The sequence below is a fragment of the Cydia splendana genome, chromosome 6 (assembly GCF_910591565.1).
Source record: "Cydia splendana chromosome 6, ilCydSple1.2, whole genome shotgun sequence".
NCBI lineage: Eukaryota > Metazoa > Arthropoda > Insecta > Lepidoptera > Tortricidae > Cydia > Cydia splendana.
Window position 1 is genome coordinate 8,444,721 of NC_085965.1, and position 22,339 is coordinate 8,467,059.

Consider the following 22,339-nt stretch of genomic DNA (forward strand, 5'->3'; position numbering starts at 1 on the left):
ACATTAAGTCATAGGAACGGCATGTAAAACAGTAGTTTACCTGGGCCTCGAACGTTAAATATGAAGATATTCTAATGTAGAAGAGAATAGCTACTGTCACATAGGTACATCTCAAGCTACGAAAGATTGAGAAATTATTGCAGAGTGACCAGCCTCTCCAATAAGAATTGAAAATACACTTTATTGCAAACACTTAAGGTCTAATATTAAGAAAACCTCCCGCTTTTAAGAATAACAGATACTAGCGTATATTGATGTACGAAATCCTGCAAAGTCTACTCCAGAAATAAGAGAGAAACGATGTTTTTGGTGCCAAAAATGGCGTAATGCCTCAAAAACGCTTCATCTATACCAGGGGTCTCCAAACTTTTTTACCTGAGGGCCATATTGCGCCTCAGAAAATTTCGCGCGGGCCACCGTCGGTTTTTGCGCCGGGGTATGGTGTCCTGGTTGCTGCTGTTAGGAACAGTTCCACTCTCAATGAATGCTGAACCCCTGGAACCTGGTTCCCGCGGGCCGGACAGTGGGCAATCGCATTGGGTGTCGGCGGGCCGGATTGGAACGTGTCGCGGGCCGGATTGGCCCGCGGGCCGGGGTTTGGAGAGCCCTGATTTATACGCTAGTTTCGTTAGTAATTCTTAACCCCTTCTATACATTAATACTTTCATAATTATTGCCATGATTAACATTAACTGGCACTGTTATGTAGAAGCACTGTGAATTACTAAAATATAGCTTTTTCTGGTGCACCAAAGTTCTTAAATACGTTTAATACTACATTTTTGGTGAACTGTGTAAGCACTAAACGATACAATTTATTTTTACAATGAATAAATTGCTTCTAGGTAGTCCACTACTCAGTTAAACCCTTTTCCAGGCATAGTACGATTTATCGACCACATACGCGCCAATAGAATTTCAACTTCAGCATTCAGATTTAAGGTTCAAATTAGATTGAACTTTTGGAAAATGTGACTTGTCTTCAAATGAATCATCAAAGCTGGATTGATTGGAATATAATTTGGATTTTTTGGGATAACCTTGTAGATTGGTGCGGCCTGGAAAAGGGTTAAGATGGATACAAGTTTTTTTGCTTGAAAGCAACTATACTACTAAGCGTTTCTTTGCTTACACAGTAACGCCAATAATCGAATATATATAATACCGTCAATAACTTTGAGACTACGCTCTTTCCGCACCAGTACAGTCGAAAAAATAACGTTCTCACACCCCTAGTTTATCTATTCATACGTCAGTCTTGACATTATTTCTCTGACTGTACCATCAGACCAGCAGCGGTATCGTTGGTCGCATTTTTATCACCTGTCATTCCATGCGTCACTTTCGCACTTACATATTTGTTAGAACGTGACAAGCATGACAAATGATAAAGAGCCGACCATATAAGCCCAACAGCTTGGCTTGAAATGCTTTTTATAAGGAATGCTAGTTGATAGCATATTGTGTCGCTAGCGAGTGGGCTGACTACTAAAATTGTTATAATAAATGTTTATTCTACAATACTTGTATATACGATAATTAAAGTCATATTGTGATGACCCAGCTAGCAAAAATCTATACTTGACTGTTATTAATAGTGATTTATTTCATTATAACTTTATATTGTAATCACACTTATGATTTTTTTTACCGTTTACTAGCCGAGTGTGTTTTAATAAACGATAAGTAAATACATGGCATATATCTTTTATACTCCTAATTCTAGGGTATGAGTATTTGAATGTATCTAATAGGTACAAAAATATTGTAGGATTCTTCGTAATCTACTTTTTACATATACTAATAGTGATTTCAATAAGGCTCGTGTATGATCTACAGGAATTAGGGTAAATGTCATATCATATATATTTATTTTTGTATATTATTCTTGAAAAAGTATAAAGGTACAAGCGAATCCAAAGCTTTCTTAAACACTTTAGGTTCAAAAAGGGTTAATGCTAAGGTGATTTGACCAAACCTGACAAAATTTCCAAGTCTATGTTTATTTCGATTTGGTCAAATCAGGCCTAAATGACATTTAAAATTTTTAATTTCTAAATTAGAAATTAAAGGAAATATGGATATACCTAGTGACTCTTAGATACTAAGTTTATCAATATTTGATATTTCAGTCAGCCAACTTTAACGACACAAGTCTAATGCGGTTATCACACTGACGAATTCACACGTCGCTCCGGTGTATGACTGTGACAGCGCTATGCGGGTACATAGCGATGTCCACACCGACGCAGCGTGCGAATCTGCATCCGATGTGAAAACCACCTAAGAGTCGGGTACTGGATTGTTATAAGTATCCAATTGGGCATTTATTTGAAAGTAATATGAGGGAAACTTATATTAGGTATGTCTAACATATTATACTGAGTATAATTTCAAAATGGAATTTCTTGGCTTAGAGGAGAACGGGAGAGTAGACAGTATATATACAACTATACACAACTAAGAATGTAAATAAAATGCCATTACACATTTTAGACAAAATACTATTATAATCCATTTGTTTAAACATACCCACAGAAGTGCCTGATACAGGAATATTCATATAAGCACTTTAATTTGCAATTGGTAGCTTTTTTCCAAAGTATGAACTCTAAAAGGTATTCACAATTACATGGAACAAATAGAAAATGCTCTCCAGACTACATGACACTCCTAGAATACTATTACATCAGTGATATCACTGATGTGAGTGAGTATATACTCACATCAAGATAACAGGAATCGAAACCATAGGCATTCTTATATTACTTTGTGTAATGTGTGTTTCGTTTTCCTTTTTGGCCAATCCACTTCACAGCTTACTTAACAAAACAAAGTAATTGTTAGTATTACCGCAAAACACGGAAACGTCGTAAAAAGTCGTTAACCATCTTAAAGGTACGACGGATTATCGACTCGACTCTATGAGTCAAATCTTAGATAAAAGGGTGGCCCCTAGCGTCTATCCGCCTACCTAAGAATGATCATAAAGTAAAAGTCGGGCCAAAAAGAAAAACGAAAATATATATAATTCCATAGATTTTTGTAGCTGAACCAGGATCTCCCGTAATCCCATTTCAAAATCAAAATCGAACCACAATCCCAATGGCACTTCAATCCAGTCTCTTACCAAGCTTAATCCTTCCAGTCCTTCTTGATCTCAAAGCTCCACTCCCACTGGAGGTGCACGTTTTTATCATCGTCCGTGAACAGACTGTTGACGGTGTATGAGCCTCGCGCCATCATGCCGGAGGGCGCGTCTTCGGGCGGCGTGGTGTAGGATTGGATCTCGGTTTTTGGGGGGTACGAGCCGACCATGTGGGTCATTTTGTCAACTGGAATAGAAAAAATATGAAGTTAAGGTATCATTGTTATTGGAAATTGGAAAATATAGGTAAATCACTGGAATAGAAAAAATATGAAGTTAAAGTATCATTGTTATTGGAAACTATAGATAGGTATAGATCGTGCTTTGGTTTAGTTACACTACAACTAATTAGGTTACAAACTAATTCTTAATTACTACCAATTATTAACATCAATGCCTAATTCAAGGTCAACCCACAACCTACAAACATGTAATAATGTAAGTGTACACTGGGTACGTGATAGTCGTGATAGGGCTACCATCCGTCTAGCTTTCCGTAGTTCGGCTCACTTAGCGTCTAAACTACAGCCTTGACTTGGGGGCTGTCCCTAGATTACGTCATCGATTTTTGACGATGTTGGACACCCCCCCCCCCCCCCCCCCTAAAATCATCCAAAAATCATACTTCGAATGACCCCCTTTCCTCCTACGTCATGCTACCATCATCCGATGTCCAGACCCCCCCCCCCCCACCCCCTAATTTGAAATGACGTAATTTATGAATAGCCCCCTGGTGGCGAAATATGGCAGTGCCATTTTGATTTCATTTATGTTGACGCTTTCACACTTTGCCGTTTGTCAAGTCAGTGAAGAGTTATCTTAGATGACTCTAAACAGTTTAGAGTTTTTTGTATGATTATTACAAAAACTGGGTGTGTAAGTGTATAACAAAACAACTGTCCGATTTTTTTACCTCTAGCGGCCAATTTTACAAGAAAAATTGTCCATAAAATGTAAATCAATGGTTTCAGAAAATATAAATGAATTTGTTTCGTGTTTAAATCTACCTCAACAACAGAAAAGGAACATAGTTGCTTTTGTTTTTAATAATGGTTAAAAAAATATTGCAGGTAATTGGCGGGACGACATAGACGCCTTCATCAGTAACTGGCCGGAAAAAGCACAACAACGGGAGTTGTGGAAATCAAGGCCTTTGCCCAGCAGTGGGACACTATAACAGCTAAGAAAAAAAAAATTGGTACTAGTATTAGACCGTGGGACGCTACAGGTTAAATAAAATTGGATGGTAGCCCTAAGTATGAGACAACCAATGTGTATAATTGCATACAATCACATGCGATATGCATGAGTCAGCGTGACAATGACACGGCCATGTCGCCGTGCGATGTGAATTGACTAAATTACGATCGAGTACTATCGGGGCCGGAAATCTTGCAACATGTTTTTCTACTACTGGACCAAAAGGGGACATAATCACAAGTATCCTGATTCCCGACAATGTTTTATTAGGTGCAGGTGCTATTAGGCGCAGGGGGCAATTTAGACTGCGAGGTATCTTAAACTAATCGAAATATCATCCAGGTGTACGTGTCGATTTAAAACTTAATTTTACGCAATTAAGTCCCGTCGTTGTGAACAATACTGCCCTCCTAAGCCGAATAGCGGCATCTCAAAAACAAATGACGTTGAAAATTGAATTTTCAGACTAAGAATGTAAGCTATATGTTTGCATTAAATTTTTATTTGAGATGCCGCTACTTGGCTTAGCAGGGCAGAATATGTCTGTCCTTTGCGACCCCAATCTTCGAAAGTAAAATAAGATATTAGATTAGTCCCTTGATGTTATTTCTACCCTTAATAAACATACAAAATAATGAAACAAATACGAATACTACTTTTGTGCGTCGTCTTATTAAAAGTTTATAAAAAATATTTACAATTACTATTTACTTAGGATCATGAAACAATAGGTACACCAAAAATGGGTAACGCAATATCATGCTAGGTCTCGTCTACACACAAACTAATTATATGCATGGCATGTGCATTACATGTGCATGAATCAATACCAAGAGGTACGTACCGGGCACTGTCCGAGGGAGCGTGGAACAATAAAGATGTATGTTATTGATATGAATAGTAAATGCATAACATAGTAGTCTATGAACTCATAAAGATAGGTTGAACTATAAAAAATTAGGAGCGCGTCTGAGGGTTTTTGCAACTAACTTATTCAGAGATTTTTAAAAGTTATACGCCTCATTTTAATATAGTTATCTATAAATAAGTAAAAAAATCACTGAATTGAAGAATTTGAAGGTGAAGTAAATATATATCACCCAGTGGCCTAATATGATCCTGATTTTCGCTGAAATCGTTGCCATATTTTGGGCTACTACTACTATTAAGTTACGGGACCGGGTAAGGTAATTTAATAATAATTTTAATACGATTAGGCATTCAACTCGCCCTACTAAAACTTAAACTTACAGCGAAAACACAATTTGTAGTTGACGAAATATAATTTGCATGGATCACTCGAGTAACTTAAGTACTTGTAATTTATGCAAATTGTATTTCGTCAACATAACTCGTTCGTCCCGAACTGTCCTCAACCTTCAAGCCGATCCTTTTCATATTTTAACTAAAACCAGATAATTATCTGAACTACGATGAATTTTTGATATATTATACTCAAGATATCGCCTAACAACCATGGAAATTGCACCTTCTATTTGAGCCACCCCAGAGACTTACAAGTTACGACGTACAGATGTAATGCATAATTGATTTCCATCGTTTTTACTCGGAAGTGTTCGTATTTGTCATGCTACTTCAGTCAACCTCAGTACTTCTTGTACTGAGACTAACTGAAATAGCAAGACACGTTCGTACGTTTCCGTGAAAATATGTAAAACAATTATGCACTACATCTGTGGCATAATAATTCAAAGTTGTGTCAAGGAACGGTTTAAATAAATGTTCAGTTGAACCAGGCATCAGATAACAACTCTAAAAGTGTAACCTAAAACTATATGTTAGCCGACCTTGTCCTCAATCGATTGTAGTCCGGATATCCCTTGCACTTGCAGGTCTTCTACGATTCATTGCAGCTGTGCAATTCATAATATCACGTAACTACGCAAGGAATCTCTACTGATATTGTAAAAACGAAACTCTGTCTGTTACCTTTTACACACTTAAAAACAGGTGAAACGATTTAAGTATATCGTCGGGTGACAAGCAAAGGTCACTAACTAACATCATTGAAATTATTGGACAATAAACCGTGCACTGCACTTTATTACACTTGTAACAAGTGTAATAAAGTACATTGTTACTTTAATTTTTTGATAGTACTTAGTGAGTTTTGCTTGTCACCCAACGATATGAAATTTGGTAAGGAGACAGTTTGAGTCCCGAGGAAGGACATATGATAGTTCATCTATACACATATCATAAACCCTTTGATGCGTTCAAAAACAGTAAATTCGATAGAGTTAGACCAAGAAAAGTCTGCAGCGTTTTTGATAGCCCACGCAGTGCAAGTGTTATTTATACGTCATTATTTCATAGAAGTTTGACTTTTAAAATAATACTTGCACTGCGTGGGTTATCAAAAGCGCTGCAGACTTTTCTTGGTCTAACTCTAGCGACAACTACACTCGGCGTCACGGAAATTGCACATATTCATATGATGCGAGCGATTGCGAGCGATTATAGCTTTTAGAGAGATGGTTTTGCTTTATTCAATTTGACATAATTTAAAAGCTAATTTAATAACCTTTAATCTGATGTCTCTTTTGTTTACGTGTTTTATTTATTGTTAAGATTGTCGGCCTTTGAAAGTGTGCGATTTCCGTGACGCTGAGTGTATGATATACTTGAAAAATTGGAACGTTGAAACGTTATGGAAATTTTCAACAACGAAATCTAAAGGTACGATGACATTGCTAGAGCACTTTGGTAAATTAGATTGATCCCTTTACCTAGAACCACTCGCAACGAGTTAGGAACCCTCGGGAAATACGTAAAAAGTCAGGACCCATCATAACTCAATTGGTGGCAACTTCCATCCAGTGTGAACTCGTTATGGGACCCATATATACTCTCTCCAGTATATTACAGTACGATTTATGTTGAGAGCTTCAGTAATCATCGCCTTTTTGGCGAAATATGTACATAGTAATGGTGGTACATAGATAAGATAAGTTTTATGCCGTTTATATCCGTAAATATAATTAAACCTCTTGCTGAAAAAATATCCCAATTTCATGCCAACATTAAAAAGATTAGATTTGAGGGAGTCCGTTATAGTTAACTATACCTATCCGTTATACGACATGTTCGAACAGGTAATTTAAAGCTATGGCTGTGTTTATGTTATGATAGCGGTAGCCACTGGGCAGTCGCGTGCACAGAGATTTGGGACTGGGTAGGCAAAATTATATCAGAAAACCGGGCAAGTGCGAGTCGGACTCGCGCACGAAGGGTTCCGTACCATAATGCAAAAAAAGGCAAAAAAAAACGGTCACCCATCCAAGTACTGACCCCGCCCTACGTTGCTTAACTTCGGTCAAAAATCACGTTTGTTGTATGGGAGCCCCACTTAAATCTTTATTTTATTCTGTTTTTAGTGTTTGTTGTTATAGCGGCAACAGAAATACATCTGTGAAAATTTCAACTGTCTAGCTATCACGGTTCGTGAGATACAGCCTGATGACAGACGGACGGACGGAAGGACAGCAGAGTCTTAGTAATAGAGTCCCGTTTTACCCTTTGGATACGGAACCTTAAAAAATGAGAGCTACTAACTCACCAAAAAAAAAGCGTGATGGTTTTCATTTTGTTGTCAAGTCTTTTCAATTACTTCTTTTTTTGGCTAAACGAAAGCTTCGAAAACGCATCATTTTTAATAGTTTGCACACACACACACACCCACCACAACTTTCACAGTTAAATTATCCATTTTTTCACTAATCGCACTTTATAATTTCCGGCAACTGTTAACTGTTATCTCATAAACTCACCAAAACAAACAAACAATGGCGACCGAATAAAAAATGAAAATAAACTTAACCAAATACTGTAAACGAATAAAAAAATAGTCTCGTATTTGCACTAAATTACCATAGCAAATGCTACTTTTTAAAATAGTCACATAAACATCGGAACTATTCGGAGACTTTCGGGCGTCATTCGTTTAGGTTTGGTACGAAAGACACTGCCTATTGCGTCTAAATGTGTGCGTTACTTGTATAATTGTGTGCTCGTACTTATAGGAAGACCCACTACACTGTAACCGCGTAACGACGAGTCACGGAGAGGCACACATAGAAAGATTTAGACGGAAATGTTTTCTGTCTTTGCCGTGCAAGGCACGTAGCGGCGCTAGTGCCGCGTGGTGTAAACTTCGTCGCGTAGAATTATTATAGATGATGACTTGATGACAAAGCTTAACCGGTAGATGGAGCGCTTATTAATTTTTAGAATGTTTTAAGTTATATCGATTACTGATAGGACGATCAAGTATAAATTAAATTAAGTAGTTTAAGAGGATAGACATCGGAATTATAGTAGGGTAGGCAGTGCCTTTTTGCCTTTATGAAGTGCACGCCACTGCCACTGGGGCAAATTTTAATAGTTTCTCATTCAGAAAGCATGTAATGAAAACCAGTGTAGAATGGCTCCTAATAAGGCAGTTATTATTATATTCAAGGTATAATAAAATGTTACTAGCTGTTACCTGGTACTCCGAGCCGGTACGTCTTCTGCACGTACTTGAGGCCGTGCACAATCTCCCGCTGCACGATGAAGTCGATCCGTATCCGGTATTGCACGCCCTCCTTGATCACGAACACCTGAAATAGAAGAGGAACGCGTAAATATAACTAATGTGGTATCCAGACGGGCCTGATCAAATCGGTCGATTTGATCAGGAAAATAATTGGCGCCAATCTCATCTAGCGTCCACACGTACACAATTTAATCACCAATTTTAAAACCATAAACAAACGCACGTACAGATCCTAGCATTCCATAGACACTAGCTTCGAAAATTGGCATTTTTGTGTCCGCACCTCCTGATTTGATCGGGCAATCGAATCAGCGAGCCAAATTGCCGTTTGCGTCCGCACCTCCTGATTCGATCGGGCAATTTAATCAGATTGGCGAAAAATTTACTAATCTGGATACGCCTTAATGTAACACAGGCCTAATATGTGGCTTTCCAGAGAAGGGTCCTTATGTGCAATAAGGATTTATCAGAATTTCTATTGGAAATTCAGATGGAAAGGACCTTATTGTACTTGAAGCACATAAACGATTTACACTGTGTCAATGGAATCTCAACATTAAATTAAAACTAACGAAGTGGCACTTCCTTTGTCTCATAAAATTTTGGAACAAACGAAATTCAACCTAATTAAAAATAAAATTAGATCTAGACACGCGACAGCGTGTCAAGCCAAGTTCAAGCAAAGGAACTGGCTAGCCAGCGCCGAGTGTAATATTACACGAACCACTTGGTGCCACTTTTGACCCTTCTATAACTCAAAACATCTTTAACGTAAACACATAAAACTACGTGTGTTTAATTATATCCATAAGGACAGAAGCCCAAATTTCATGAAGCTAGCTCAAACGGTTATAAAGATATGAAGGTCAAAAAGTCGTAAATTTTGGTACTGACTGACTGACTTATAGTACCTAAACCTAACCTACTTCCAGATGACCTAGAAGGATGAAATTTGGAATCCAGCTCGGTTATTGTGTGTAAGCGTAGGAAAAAATCTAAAAATAAAAAATAGGGGGGGGGGGTCCCCATACAAAAAAAAACATTTTTTATTGTGACTGACGTATAAGTACCTAAACCTAACCTACTTCCAGATGACCTAGAAGGATGAAATTTGAAATCCCGCTCGGTTATTGTGTGTAAGCGTAGGAAAAAATTAAAAATAAAAAAAAGTTAAAAAACAGGGGGGTCCCCATACAATTTTTTTTTTTTTATTGTGACAGACATATAGTACCTAAACCTAACCTAATTCCAGATGAAATTTTGAATCCAGCTCGGTAATTGTGTGTAAGCGTAGGAAAAAACCTAAAAATAAAAAATGTTAAAAAATAGGGGGGGGTCCCCATACAAAAAAATATTTTTTTAATTGTAGCGTTGGAACCGTTACAAGCAGATATCTGAAACTATCCCAATATATGTATTATTATATTTGCTATATAAAAGAAATATAAAAATAAAGTTAAGTCAAAAAATAAGTGGTGTCCCCATATAAAAACTTGTAATACGCGCTAAACAACCGGCCAACGGTGTGTCGTCGGCGGCGCGCGGCACCACATAATTATACAAAGAACAGAAGTAAAAACCATGCAGCGGAAACACAAGAAAAAACATTAAATCTCAATACCCGCCTAGTTTTCTTTACAAAAAGTATTGATATCCCACCAAAAACATAAATGTAAAAAAGGAGAGCCAAGTTCAATACAAAAATTATGCTTGGCTGTGGGGTTCGCCGCAAAAAGAATGGAGATCTAAAGGAGTGCCAAGTTCTATGCAAAATCCAAAGTTTTTATCAGAATTACAAAATATATATATATATATATATATGTTGAATAACTTTATAAAATGACTGATGTAATGAAAACTGGCCAAGTCAAATCTAACCTACTTTAATATCTCACATTTTTTTAAATAACAGCAATTGTTATAGGTATCCAATAAAGCAAAGAAATAGAGTTTAATACTTGTTTATAATGTTATTTTGTTCCTATAAATACATATTTGGATTTTGCATAGAACTTGGCACTCCTTTAGATCTCCATTCTTTTTGCGGCGAACCCCACAGCCAAGCATAATTTTTGTATTGAACTTGGCTCTCCTTTTTTTACATTTATGTTTTTGGTGGGATTCAAATTTCCTTAGCTATAATTTTGTATGGTGGGTGGTGGCACTGGCGGCACGAGAATAGACAAGATTGCTTATCAACGATCGAAAGCGCGTGGAATATCGGAATGATGTCAAGTCTCATTAGAAGTATTCAATTCAGAATTAAAATGCGACACTTAGCGTGAATTATTTTCTTTTGTAACAATATATTCCAAGATCTAAACATCTACCATATCTCTTGAATGTATTTTTTAATTTATATTTTTTTAACGTGACAATGTCACCCCCGTAATGAGATCTATAGTAACATCTTGAATGTAACATTTCTTATTTTACAGTGGGCTAATGGTTGGCACAGCCTTATTATGTTTTATTAGGTTCAAGCCAGGCGCTAGGACGCTACTAGAGTTAGACCAAGAAAAGTCTGCAGCGATTTTGATAGCAAGTTCAAGTGTTATTTTAAACGTCAAACTTCTATGAAATTATGAAGTTTCAAATAACATTTGCACTGCGTGGGCTATCAAAATTGCTGTCAACTTAGCTTGATCTAACTCTATAATCCGAACGAGATCACGTTTTTGAATTTGCTGTCACTTTCTTACACACTTCCTATCAATAAGCGTTAGGGAGATAGAGTTAGACCAAGAAAAGTCTGCAACGATTTTGATAGCACACGCAATGCATGTGTTATTTTTAACGTCAAACTTCTATGAAATTATGATGTGTATTTAACACTTGCACTGCGTATGCTATCAAAATTGTTGCAGACTTTTCTTGGTCTAACTCTATTAGTTTTATTTTGTGGTGTAAGTGTTGGAAATGAAATATTATTACGAGGAATGCGGCAGAGATAATTTAGCACAGGCGCAGCACAAATTTGACAGCAGAAGTAGCGTTATGTTGTACATTATGGCACTGCGAACTAGGTTGCGTCTGTCATCCCAATTACCACGAAACGTGTAGCGCTATCTGCTTCTGTGTCAAATTGCGGCTAAAACAATTTGCACCTGCACGCAATGCAATGCATCTTAGTATTATTTTACCTTGGTATTGTTAATTTTAGGATGACTACCTACGTTACTCATCCAGTTGCAAGATTTATATATGTAGAAAGGGAAGAACATTAACAACAACGCTTTAACATCTCACAAATATTGGTAAACTAAGGACCGTATCGTTTTGGTCACCTGGAGAGGATGGGGGAGGATCGCGCTGTGAGAGGAGCGTATGTGGGGCACCCGGGGGGAAAACGTCCGTCTGGGCGTCCCAGATACCGCTGGAGTGACGAAGCCCAAAAAGACCTGTCCGCCCTCGGAATACCCAACTGGCGTGAAGTGGCGCAGAATAGGGCAGAATGGCGCTCTCTTATTGTGTCAGAGGCCAAGATCCTCTTTGGGTCACTGAGCCAGTGATGTATGTATGTATGTACTTAAATAAAAAACCAAGCAAGAATATCATATATGTCCGCAAAAATGATGCGTGTTTTAGAAACGATTTGCGTGCTCAGGCATGTATTTAGGCGAGGGACGACAACATCGAATAATCTTAGGCATTTTTATTAGCGTTTAGTTCCTTACTTACTTATTTACTAAAATTACTTTAAAATCATAGTCACTAGGGCCCATTAACTTTGTGGCCGAATTTACGGCAAGACTATGGATGAAAATGGTGCTGTAGAGACGAATAAACTAAACAAAACAATATCGGAGAATACCTAATAATCGCTTTGTCACCTCCGCGTGGACCACTTTGCATACAATGCATTACTATCAAACTATTCAGACCGACTGCTGCTCAGCACGCGGCATACCCATCTGTCATCGGCGCTGCCATTATTTGCGACGAGTGTGACGATTTGCGTCAGTCGACACACTGTATATACACTATATACAGGATGTGAAGGAGACTAGAATGAACTTTAACACTTTCGCTCACTGTATCTTATCTTGGATACCCAAGGTTGGACCTCCATGGTTACTATCAAACTATTCAGACAGCTTGAAGCACAGTCTCGACATACCCATCTGTCATCGGCGCTGCCACGACGATTGGCGTCGACTAATACTGCTGTACCTAGGTATATACAGGAGGCAAAAGAAATGAGGACACAATTTCCTAGAACTAACTTTGCATCAAGCCTAATTGGATGTAGTTTGTTGTCAAAATTTGTTAGAAATAATAGTTATACGTTCCAATGACAAATCGCTGAGATTAGACCTATATCCGTTTCGCTATCAGGGTCCCATTTGTCGAACGATATTAGTCTAATATTATTAGTCTGTTGCTATTATAATAATATCAGACTAATACCATTCGAGAAATGGACCCCTGCTCGTCACTAATAGAGATTTGTTACACGAACCTTAATAATTCATTGTTTAAAATAGGTTTAGATAGTTACAAGCTCTTATGAACTTCAAATTAACCAACAAAAATATACCTACAGAGGGTATAGAAATTTAATTATTTGCCTCTCTATCGCCCATCGATATTCGAGCTCTAATTAAAATCTGATACAAGCGATGAATCGATCTGTACGTGAATTACTACGTTAAGAGTCGCAGGTATAACCAAAGTTACGTTCTCATTTTAAAACAACATTCTGTGATATTTAACATGAAATTTAACATGAACACTCGATAGGGAATATTACTCGAAACTCTGTGTAGGGGGCGCCACTACCACAATCCATCACAATCTGGGGGTCTACCGCGAAACAAGAAAATCGAAATTTTGTTATCTAACGTTTCTATCACTCTTGAATATTCGAGCGATAGAGAGGCAGATGACTAAAATCCGATATTCGCGTTTCCCGGTAGGCCCTTGTTAATAAACCGCTTTGATGCATCAATGTCATACTTTATTGTCTGTGAAAACTTGTTAAAAAGCAGTTTAAGGCACAGTATGTATAAGTTTCAAAAAACTACCACTACTATGGTTTACTAGCTAGCTTAGTGCTGCGCTCTGGCGACTGAACATTGCAGTAATGCCGCCTATTAACATATATGTCTGCTAGTTTTTGTTCCTACAACACTTCTATTTGCTCTATTTTCTTTGTGTCCATCCATACCGGTATTTAGCAACGATGACTAGTACAGTCAACAGAGCTATGAATACAGGCAAAGTGCCAAAAATATGTATACACGACCTTAATGTACAGGCAATAAAGTACTGTATACATGTTTTTGACACTTTGCCTGTATTCATAGCTCTGTTGTTGACTGTACCACACTACATATCACCACACCTTATAAAACAAAGTCCCCCGCCGCCTCTGTCTGTGTGTATGTATGTTCGCGATAAACTCAAAAACTACTGAACGAATTTTCATGCAGTTTTCACCTATCGATAGAGTGATTCTTGAGGAAGGTTTAGATGTACAATTTGTTAACCCGTGCGAAGCCGGGGCGGGTCGCTAGTGTTACATAAATATTCATGCCATGTTTCATGTTATTTAAGCATGTCGTTTTAAAATGAGAACGTAACTTAGATTGTACAGGAGCGGGTTCATGTGACTCTTAAAGCATCGATTACAGTACAAGCGGAAGGAAAACCGCGCATTACACCCTTTTCATACCGGCTCATCCTGTACACGCTGGCCGGACGCCAAAACTGATTTAATACCGGAGCGAATTGCGACAAGCGACGTTACTCCGAGTCCAGAACCATTGAACTCGGCATACAAGTGTACGGTTAAATTCAGAAAAGCTGATAGGTACTAATGATGTTAATGACATAATTGTGTCAGTGCCGCAATAGACAGGTTGCATTTAAAAGTATATTTTTTAACGATACTTGAAAATTGTTAAGTATCACTAAATGTTCGCTTGTATACTACTCTTACTCTCTCTTGTTGTCTACTTTATCGTAGACGGTCATGGCCACGGCACGTTATAATTAGCAGCAGAAATGTAAAAGCGATCAATTGTTCGTTTTATTACTTTATGGTGGAATCTATCTAAATGTTATGATAAAATCCCATTTTTTCTTTTTCAACATTAAACAAAAATGGATGGATGGATCATAATTCATAAGAATGATGGCGTACACTCGTACAGGAAAAGACAAAAAATACTGTAATATAAAACCTTAACAAATTATACACCTAAACCTTCCTTAAGAATCACTCTATTGATAGGTGATATTATATATTTTTAGGTCATAAAAAATCTAACGTACCCCGACCATCATAGACCAAAGATCGCTATCTCGCGACATCCTTTTTTCAACGTTTTGCTACTCCACGCGCGCTGGACGGACGCCAAATCAAATATAATAACAGTGCTAATTGCGACAGGCCAGTTTATGGGACGCGGGATGGAGTAACCACCTGCTGCTAGGACCGGGAACTATACTCTGTATCTTTAGGTATTTAAATAAAAGTAAACCAAATCTACCCTCAAATGGCTCTTAAGCCAGTTGAGGGTAGATGAAAACATTACATGATCAAATAATGTAGATTAAAGTCAGGTCGTTCAGTGACAGATCCAGGCGGTTTTGTATTTGGTCGGTTAACCAATAAATGTTAGGTATAACTACCCGAAAATGTACAAATTGTTTTTTTACTTTTATTTAAATACCTAAAGATACAGACTATAGTGTTGGTTAGTACTCGAGTCCTTTGAGTCCTCTGCTTCAAGACTCGACTCAGTTTTTCAGACTCATTTCTTTACTGTTATTTAGGAAAAATCTATTTAATTATTGATGGAGTCTTTATTCGGAGGCTCGAGTACTTTTGTGTTGCTCTTAAAAAAGACTCAACAAAGGACTCGACTCAGGCCGGCAGGCAGGCAGACAAAAGACTTTAGAAGTTTTTAAGCGCCGAGTCTCGTAAAAACGAGCTGAGTTCTTCAAATTCAGACTCAAAGGACTCGAGTTCCTATTCCTACCAACACTACCGGGAACTATGTACAAAGTGTGTATGTCGTGCACTGAAATGTCATGTGGAAATGTCAAAGAGCAAAACAACGTCACGTGAACACTTCATTGACAAAGTTTGTCTAAATTTCGATTTGTTTCTCTTCCCAATGGTGGAAGCGGTGTGCTTCCACCATTGTCGTTCGTATAAACAAATTCTTAGGAATATAATTGTAGAAACAAATGTATTTTGAGTAGAGGCAGAGCAACCACCGCGGCACCATCAAAGTGAGCTTTAATGACGCGACATTTTTCGAAAATCATTTTCCTAAATAGGCTACGTCTCATATTAATGTTCATAGGTAATAGGTATTTCACGTAACCTAATAATTGTGGGTGTGAGATGTGAGCAGCGATCCATCGAAGCGCGTCACAAATATTAGGTTACGCTAATATACACTTAAGTTTTTGCAGATTAATTCGAGCATCTTCAGCGTAGCTACGTCTGCTACAGATGTACCTAGTGCATAATTATTTTCCATCGTATTTTCACGGAAACGTACCAACGTGTCTTGCTATTTCAGTCAGTCTCGGTACAAAAAGTACTGAGGTTCACTGAAGTAGCATGACAAATACGAACGTGTTTATTCACTACATCTGTAGGCACTTGTATTATTTGCAGCAGTATATTAAAATCAGCTCCTACTAAAAGTATGCTATCGCAGCTACAATTAGTATAGCATGAAAATGTAATACAACACTAATTAAATCCAAATTAATCACCATCCGTCAGAATGTATTTAGCTAGGATTTATTGACAATCACATCATAAATATCTCACGTACTATCAAACAATCAAATCCAACTAAGTTTGGAATTTTGAACCGTAAGAAATAAAGCAATATGGTCTGAATTGCCACGGCAGGTTGTTGTATATTTGGTTAGCTAAACCCTGCGTCCATTTGCAAACTGACTTTAACTGATGGAGCGAAGCGACGCGCTATGATTATAATTAATTTTGTGTCGTAACAAACATATGTGCTGCAAACATGCCTATTTCAGTTAGAAGTTTATTGTCGCCTTTATCTGAAGTTATGACTGTACTTCGAAGATATATCACATTAGTTTTGCACTAAGCTGAGTCGTCTGGTATATAATTACAATATTAAAGGAAAACGGAATATTAAACTGGCTGAATTGGAATTTGAACCGCCGTAAGTGTAAACGTGAAGGAAATGATGTAAAGCGTCGTCGGTTTCGAATAGACTTTGGTAGCTCAGTTGATTAGAGCTACTGAGCCGGTAGGTAACCTATAAGGTCACGGGTCTGAAGGGCGCACAAAACAGAGAATTTCATCTCTTTTTTAATTTCAAAGTGGTGCAGATTATAAAGGTCCACACATATTGAAAAATCCATTTTAGCCGTTTGCAGTTATTTTTCCACTTTTCAATTAAATCCTATAATCCTATTACAAATAATGTAGATATTTTCAAGTGGAAACATGAGAGAGAAATATCTAGTTGAGTGGTTCATTACCCTAGCTAGAACTAAGTTTATTATTTGTTAGGTGTAAATGCATCAATGAGTTTTCACATGTTTGGATAGTTATCACTACACCTTATAAAACAAAGTCCCCCGCCGCGTCTGTCTGTTATTGTGTTTGTATGTTCGCGATAAACTCAAAAACTGCTCAACGGGTTTTCATGCGGGTTTCACCTATCAATAGAGTGATTCTTGAGGAAGGTTTAGGTGTATAATTTGTTAACCCGTGCGAAGCCGGGGCGGGTCGCTAGTAACAAATAATAGTAACGACGAACATTTTATTGTGAATTACGGCCTGTTGAGTTGTGTGTGTATTCCTCGACAAATATGATTTCTTTATCTAACCGTCCGTGAATAGATACGGAAGTAATGAGCTTTATTGTGTTTTCCCAAGAAAGGAAAATAACCTTTTTGCTAGGTAAATGAACGCTCAAAATTATCAAAAATCATGGTTTGTTTCTGTTTCGCAAATCGTGGTTTTTCGATGCACAGTGGCACCTAGAATTATGTAAATGCAATAATTATGTTTTCATTTTCACACATTGTACATTTTTAAGAATAAATATTTGTCAGACTGTCAGTTATCAGTTTACTACCTAGCTTATTTTAAATACCACATGCAAAAATCATTTATAGCAAAAAAAATATAGCATAGATTTACCTGTTTCTTGAGGTCAGTGAGGTCTCCAGAAAGGTCCAATTCCACGTCGTCCCTGCCTGTGACGCACAGCGCCAGCTTCTTCACTATGACCTTCCGGGGATCCGAGGCGTCTGTGGAGAACAAATATTCTCAGGTTCTCCACTCACTTCAAAGCATTAGATCTTCTATTCACTATTGCATTATCACAATATTGAAGACATCATTGACATATGTATGTATGTATATCTAAGGACGGGCATTACGGGCACTAAGAATGGTGCTAGTTCAGCGGTGTCACTCACGAATTCGAGCCAATCGTGCAGTCTAACGCAACTAGTTACGACCAATCGCGCGCCTGGTGCGAACTCATCAACCAATGGCGTTGTTGAGTTAGACTGCACGGCACGGCTTGGCTTTTGCTGAAACATCAGATTTTTTTTTTACAGAAAAACGAATAAGTCTTGGCCGCTTTAGCTTTAGCCTGCGTCGCAAATTATGCCTGCATTCATTAATAGGGGATTGCCACACTAACATTCTAAAATAAATTTTAAAAAAGTAGTTTTATTTGAAAAGAATTAAATAACTTTTAAACGTGACAACTCAAAATAACAGTCCTCTTAACAAATAACTGAAATAACAAACGCAATACAAATGCTTCACGTATAGGGAAAAAACGAATACCAAAGAGTTATAAGGTCAGCTTTATACGCGTATAAATAGATAAGTAAACAATAGTTTCCTTTACATGGGTTTACTATAGCAGGAAAACAACGAACGGAACGCACGTGTAATCTTTTTGAGGCAAAAGGTACCTTAGTGCGGTAGGTGCTGACGTTGTGAAATTGTATTGGACTTTTTTAATAATGGTATTTACCTTTAGGGCTGATACAGACGGACTACAACCCGACTGCAATTTGTATGGGAACTGCACGACGACTGCAACATCGGAGTCCAGTTCCCATACAAGTTGCAGTCGGATGGAACCGAAATCAAAGGCCTTGACCGTATTACACATATAATAACTGCGTATATGAGAAAATGTTATAATTATAAATCTTTGAACGCCACGCCACGCTTATCAAGACCAGGCGATTCAACGGAGCCACATCGTTTTGTCGCCTAAATAGTGTTTAGTTTTTTTAAGTTTATAAAAATGCATATATGTTAGTCTGTAAGGTATTTGTAATATGGGATTTGTTGCCTGATTTAAAATGTTAATAAATAAATAAATTATCGTGTCGCGTGCGACGCGTCATTGTGAACTTTGTTGGAATGCACGAAGGTTCATATTAGGCTGTAGCCCCACGCGTCAGTTGACGTCTTAGCGGTCAAAGATTTAATAGACATTTAAATGATGTCACAGTAGGTATCAAACAAAAACCGTTGGTCGATAACCGTTTCGGCCGTTCTAAAACCAGTTATTAACTTTCTTATGCATAGGTAACATTATTCTACTGTTATTATTATTACGTTTCCGTGACCTTGTAACACCTAAATTAGACAGCAAAATTTAATTAAATTTTGAAATTACAGTAGAGTCCGGTTAGTACGACTTCGCATATAACAACCAACCGCTTATAGCAACGTAAGTATAGGCACTTGGTTGGTTTTAGTACAAGCTACTATGAAAGTACAACCGTTTATTACGACTCCGCTTATAACGACCAACCGCTTTTAACGACGGAAATTGACACAAAATCCGTCCGTCAAGTCCGGTTACAACGACGAGCGACGTAGTTTTTACAAATAAATTGTTGGTAAGAAGCTTACTCCGTCCCGCGCACCCAACTCCCCTCCCCCTTTTGCCTATAAGCAGCAAGATGAAATAGTCATGTGACTTTACGTAATCTTGCAAACTAAATAAAACCCAATTCCCAGTATTCAATTGAGCTTAAACTTCACATACATAATTATGTATGTAAGTTGGGTGACAATGCAATATTTTGGTACCTTCGAGCTGATCTGATGCTGGACACAGGAGGTGGCCATAAGAACTGTGTCATAAACAGACATCGTACATTTTCCAGCATTTTTGGTGCGGCGGAGTGGTGTTAACGGAATTGGTATAGATCTGAAATGGTAAATTGGCGTTAATATTAACGTAATGAACGCTAATTAATCATCAGGGTTGAAATTATTTATACCAATTCCGATGGCGCCGCTCCGCTGCGCCGGGAGTGCTGGAGAGTGTACGATCACTGGTCATAAAACAACGCATCCTAATTGAGTTTGGGTTGAAATGTTTGACAAAAAACTTATTTAATATTTGATTGTCGATGTACGATTGTCATCTTGATTAGATTCCTTTTTATTTTACGGGATTCGAGTAATTTGCGGATGATTGAGTGAGTACGCGTACCTACAAAAGTGGCTTCTTCTAAGTCTAACTAAACACACAAGTCTCTGCATTTAAGATAAATATTTTAATGGAAATGTTTTTTTTCTTTAATTGTTGCATAAGTATTAATAAATACATAATGATGTAATTATTTTGATTAAAAAAAATATTAAAATTGGCAGTTCGTTTAGTACGAAGTCCGGTTAGTACGACCTAATATCACCGGTCCCTTGGGCGTCGTTATAACCGGACTCTACTGTACTATAGAATTATTTTCTTGTAAAATAGAATAAGAATAAATAAATACTTTTCCTTTACACAAAGTATATCTTTAAGCAGTGTTTTGATAAAAGTCATCCTTCATTCAGTGAAACAAAGTTCATAATGCATTGGCTATCAAAAGTAGCAGGATATTCTGATAGCATGACTGATAACTGAGATAAAACCATCATATTTGACATTCTCTAGTGCCTATCATGTGGTACTGGGGAATCAGTTATGGAGATAAGGGAATTTATTAAAGTATTGCTAATTTTGTGTCACTTATCAAACTATGGATATTCATAATTTGGAGTGGATATTACTGGGTGCATATACACATATACAGTATATGACCTATCTTTTGTATGAATAAAAATATTTGGGGACAATCTTACACAACCATGTTTCAAACGTAAAGCTTGTACTGGGTAGGTACTTGGTTAGGTACTACACAACAATATACATCATTTTTAAGATAAATACATACTTAGATACATAGATAACATCCGTAACTGAGGCACAAATATTTGTGATAAACATACAACACAAATAACTGCCCTTACCATTCAAACCAGGTACCTCCATGACATGGTCACTACCTAAACGGCTGTTTAAACATGGTTTTTATACTAAGATATATCTATAGCTAGAGCAGGGCTCTCCAAACCCCGGCCCGCGGGCCAAATCCGGCCCGGGACGTGTTCCATTCCGGCCCGCCGACACCCAATGTATCCGGCCCGCGGGAGCCCGGCTCCAGGGGTTCAGCGGCTAGACATGTGCGCCGCGCCGCCGCGCCGCCGCCGCCGACGATTTTTCCACGCCGCCGCCGCCGATAAATTTGACCGGCGTATAATCGGCGTGGGAAATTTTGATACCTATCGTGTCTTATTCCATGTTGCGTAGTGAATAGATAGTGTCAGAGGTATAATTTAAAGATCCTTATGCTTTTTCGCTTAGTATTTGCCGGTGAACCAAATTAGCATCATTTTTGTCGTTGCGGTGTTAGCTGTGATAACGATTTAGTGTTAATTTAAACAAGATCTAGTTTCTGGATCTAAGGTTATTATTTGATATTTTTTCGCACAGCTTTTTTGTAGAACGTAAATGAAATTGTATATTATGTGATAAATCAAAATATGATTTATTTATTTATCACATAATATACAATTTCATTTAAAATTACACACGATCAATTCTTAGTCATTTTATGGTGATTATCAGCTTCTTTTACTTAACAATATATATTTCAACCAAAATTATAAAAATCAGTTTAAAGCTTCGCAATAAGCTATTACTTACTTCCGTTGGCGCTACAACCCTTTGTGGGTCTTGGCCTCCTCCACAATCTTCCTCCAGTTGTCGCGGTGTCTGGCGACCTTCTTCCAGTTGGTAAACTTTCCCATCTTCCTAAGATCTTCTTCTACACAATCTATCCAACGCTTCTTAGGCCTGCCTTTCGGTCTTTTTTGTTGCGGCGTCCACCTTGTCATGACTTTTGCTGCCCTCTTGTACGGCATCCTTTCAAGGTGACCCGCCCATCTCAACCGCTGTGACTTACAGACCCTGACGATGTTCTCGTGCTCTATGAGTACATCCAACTCGTGGTTCATGCGTTGACGATAGGTATCATGTTCTATTACAGGACCATAGATCTTTCTGAGCACTTTTCTTTCGAACACTGCAAGTTTTAGTTCG

General features: G+C 37.8%; 1 protein-coding gene across 1 annotated transcript in view; it reads right to left on the reverse strand.

The window, feature by feature from the left end:
* Window positions 1-1,116: 1,116 nt before the first annotated feature.
* Window positions 1,117-22,339, reverse strand: part of LOC134791317 (rho GDP-dissociation inhibitor 1) — a 28,875-nt gene continuing 7,652 nt past the window's right edge. Inside the window, exons 3-5 of the mRNA XM_063762331.1 lie at window positions 18,067-18,176; window positions 8,856-8,970; window positions 1,117-3,335 (exon numbers count right to left, since the gene is read on the reverse strand). Coding sequence (XP_063618401.1) covers window positions 3,136-3,335; window positions 8,856-8,970; window positions 18,067-18,176 — 425 coding nt within the window. The 3' untranslated portion in view covers window positions 1,117-3,135. The remainder of the gene's footprint in view (window positions 3,336-8,855; window positions 8,971-18,066; window positions 18,177-22,339) is intronic.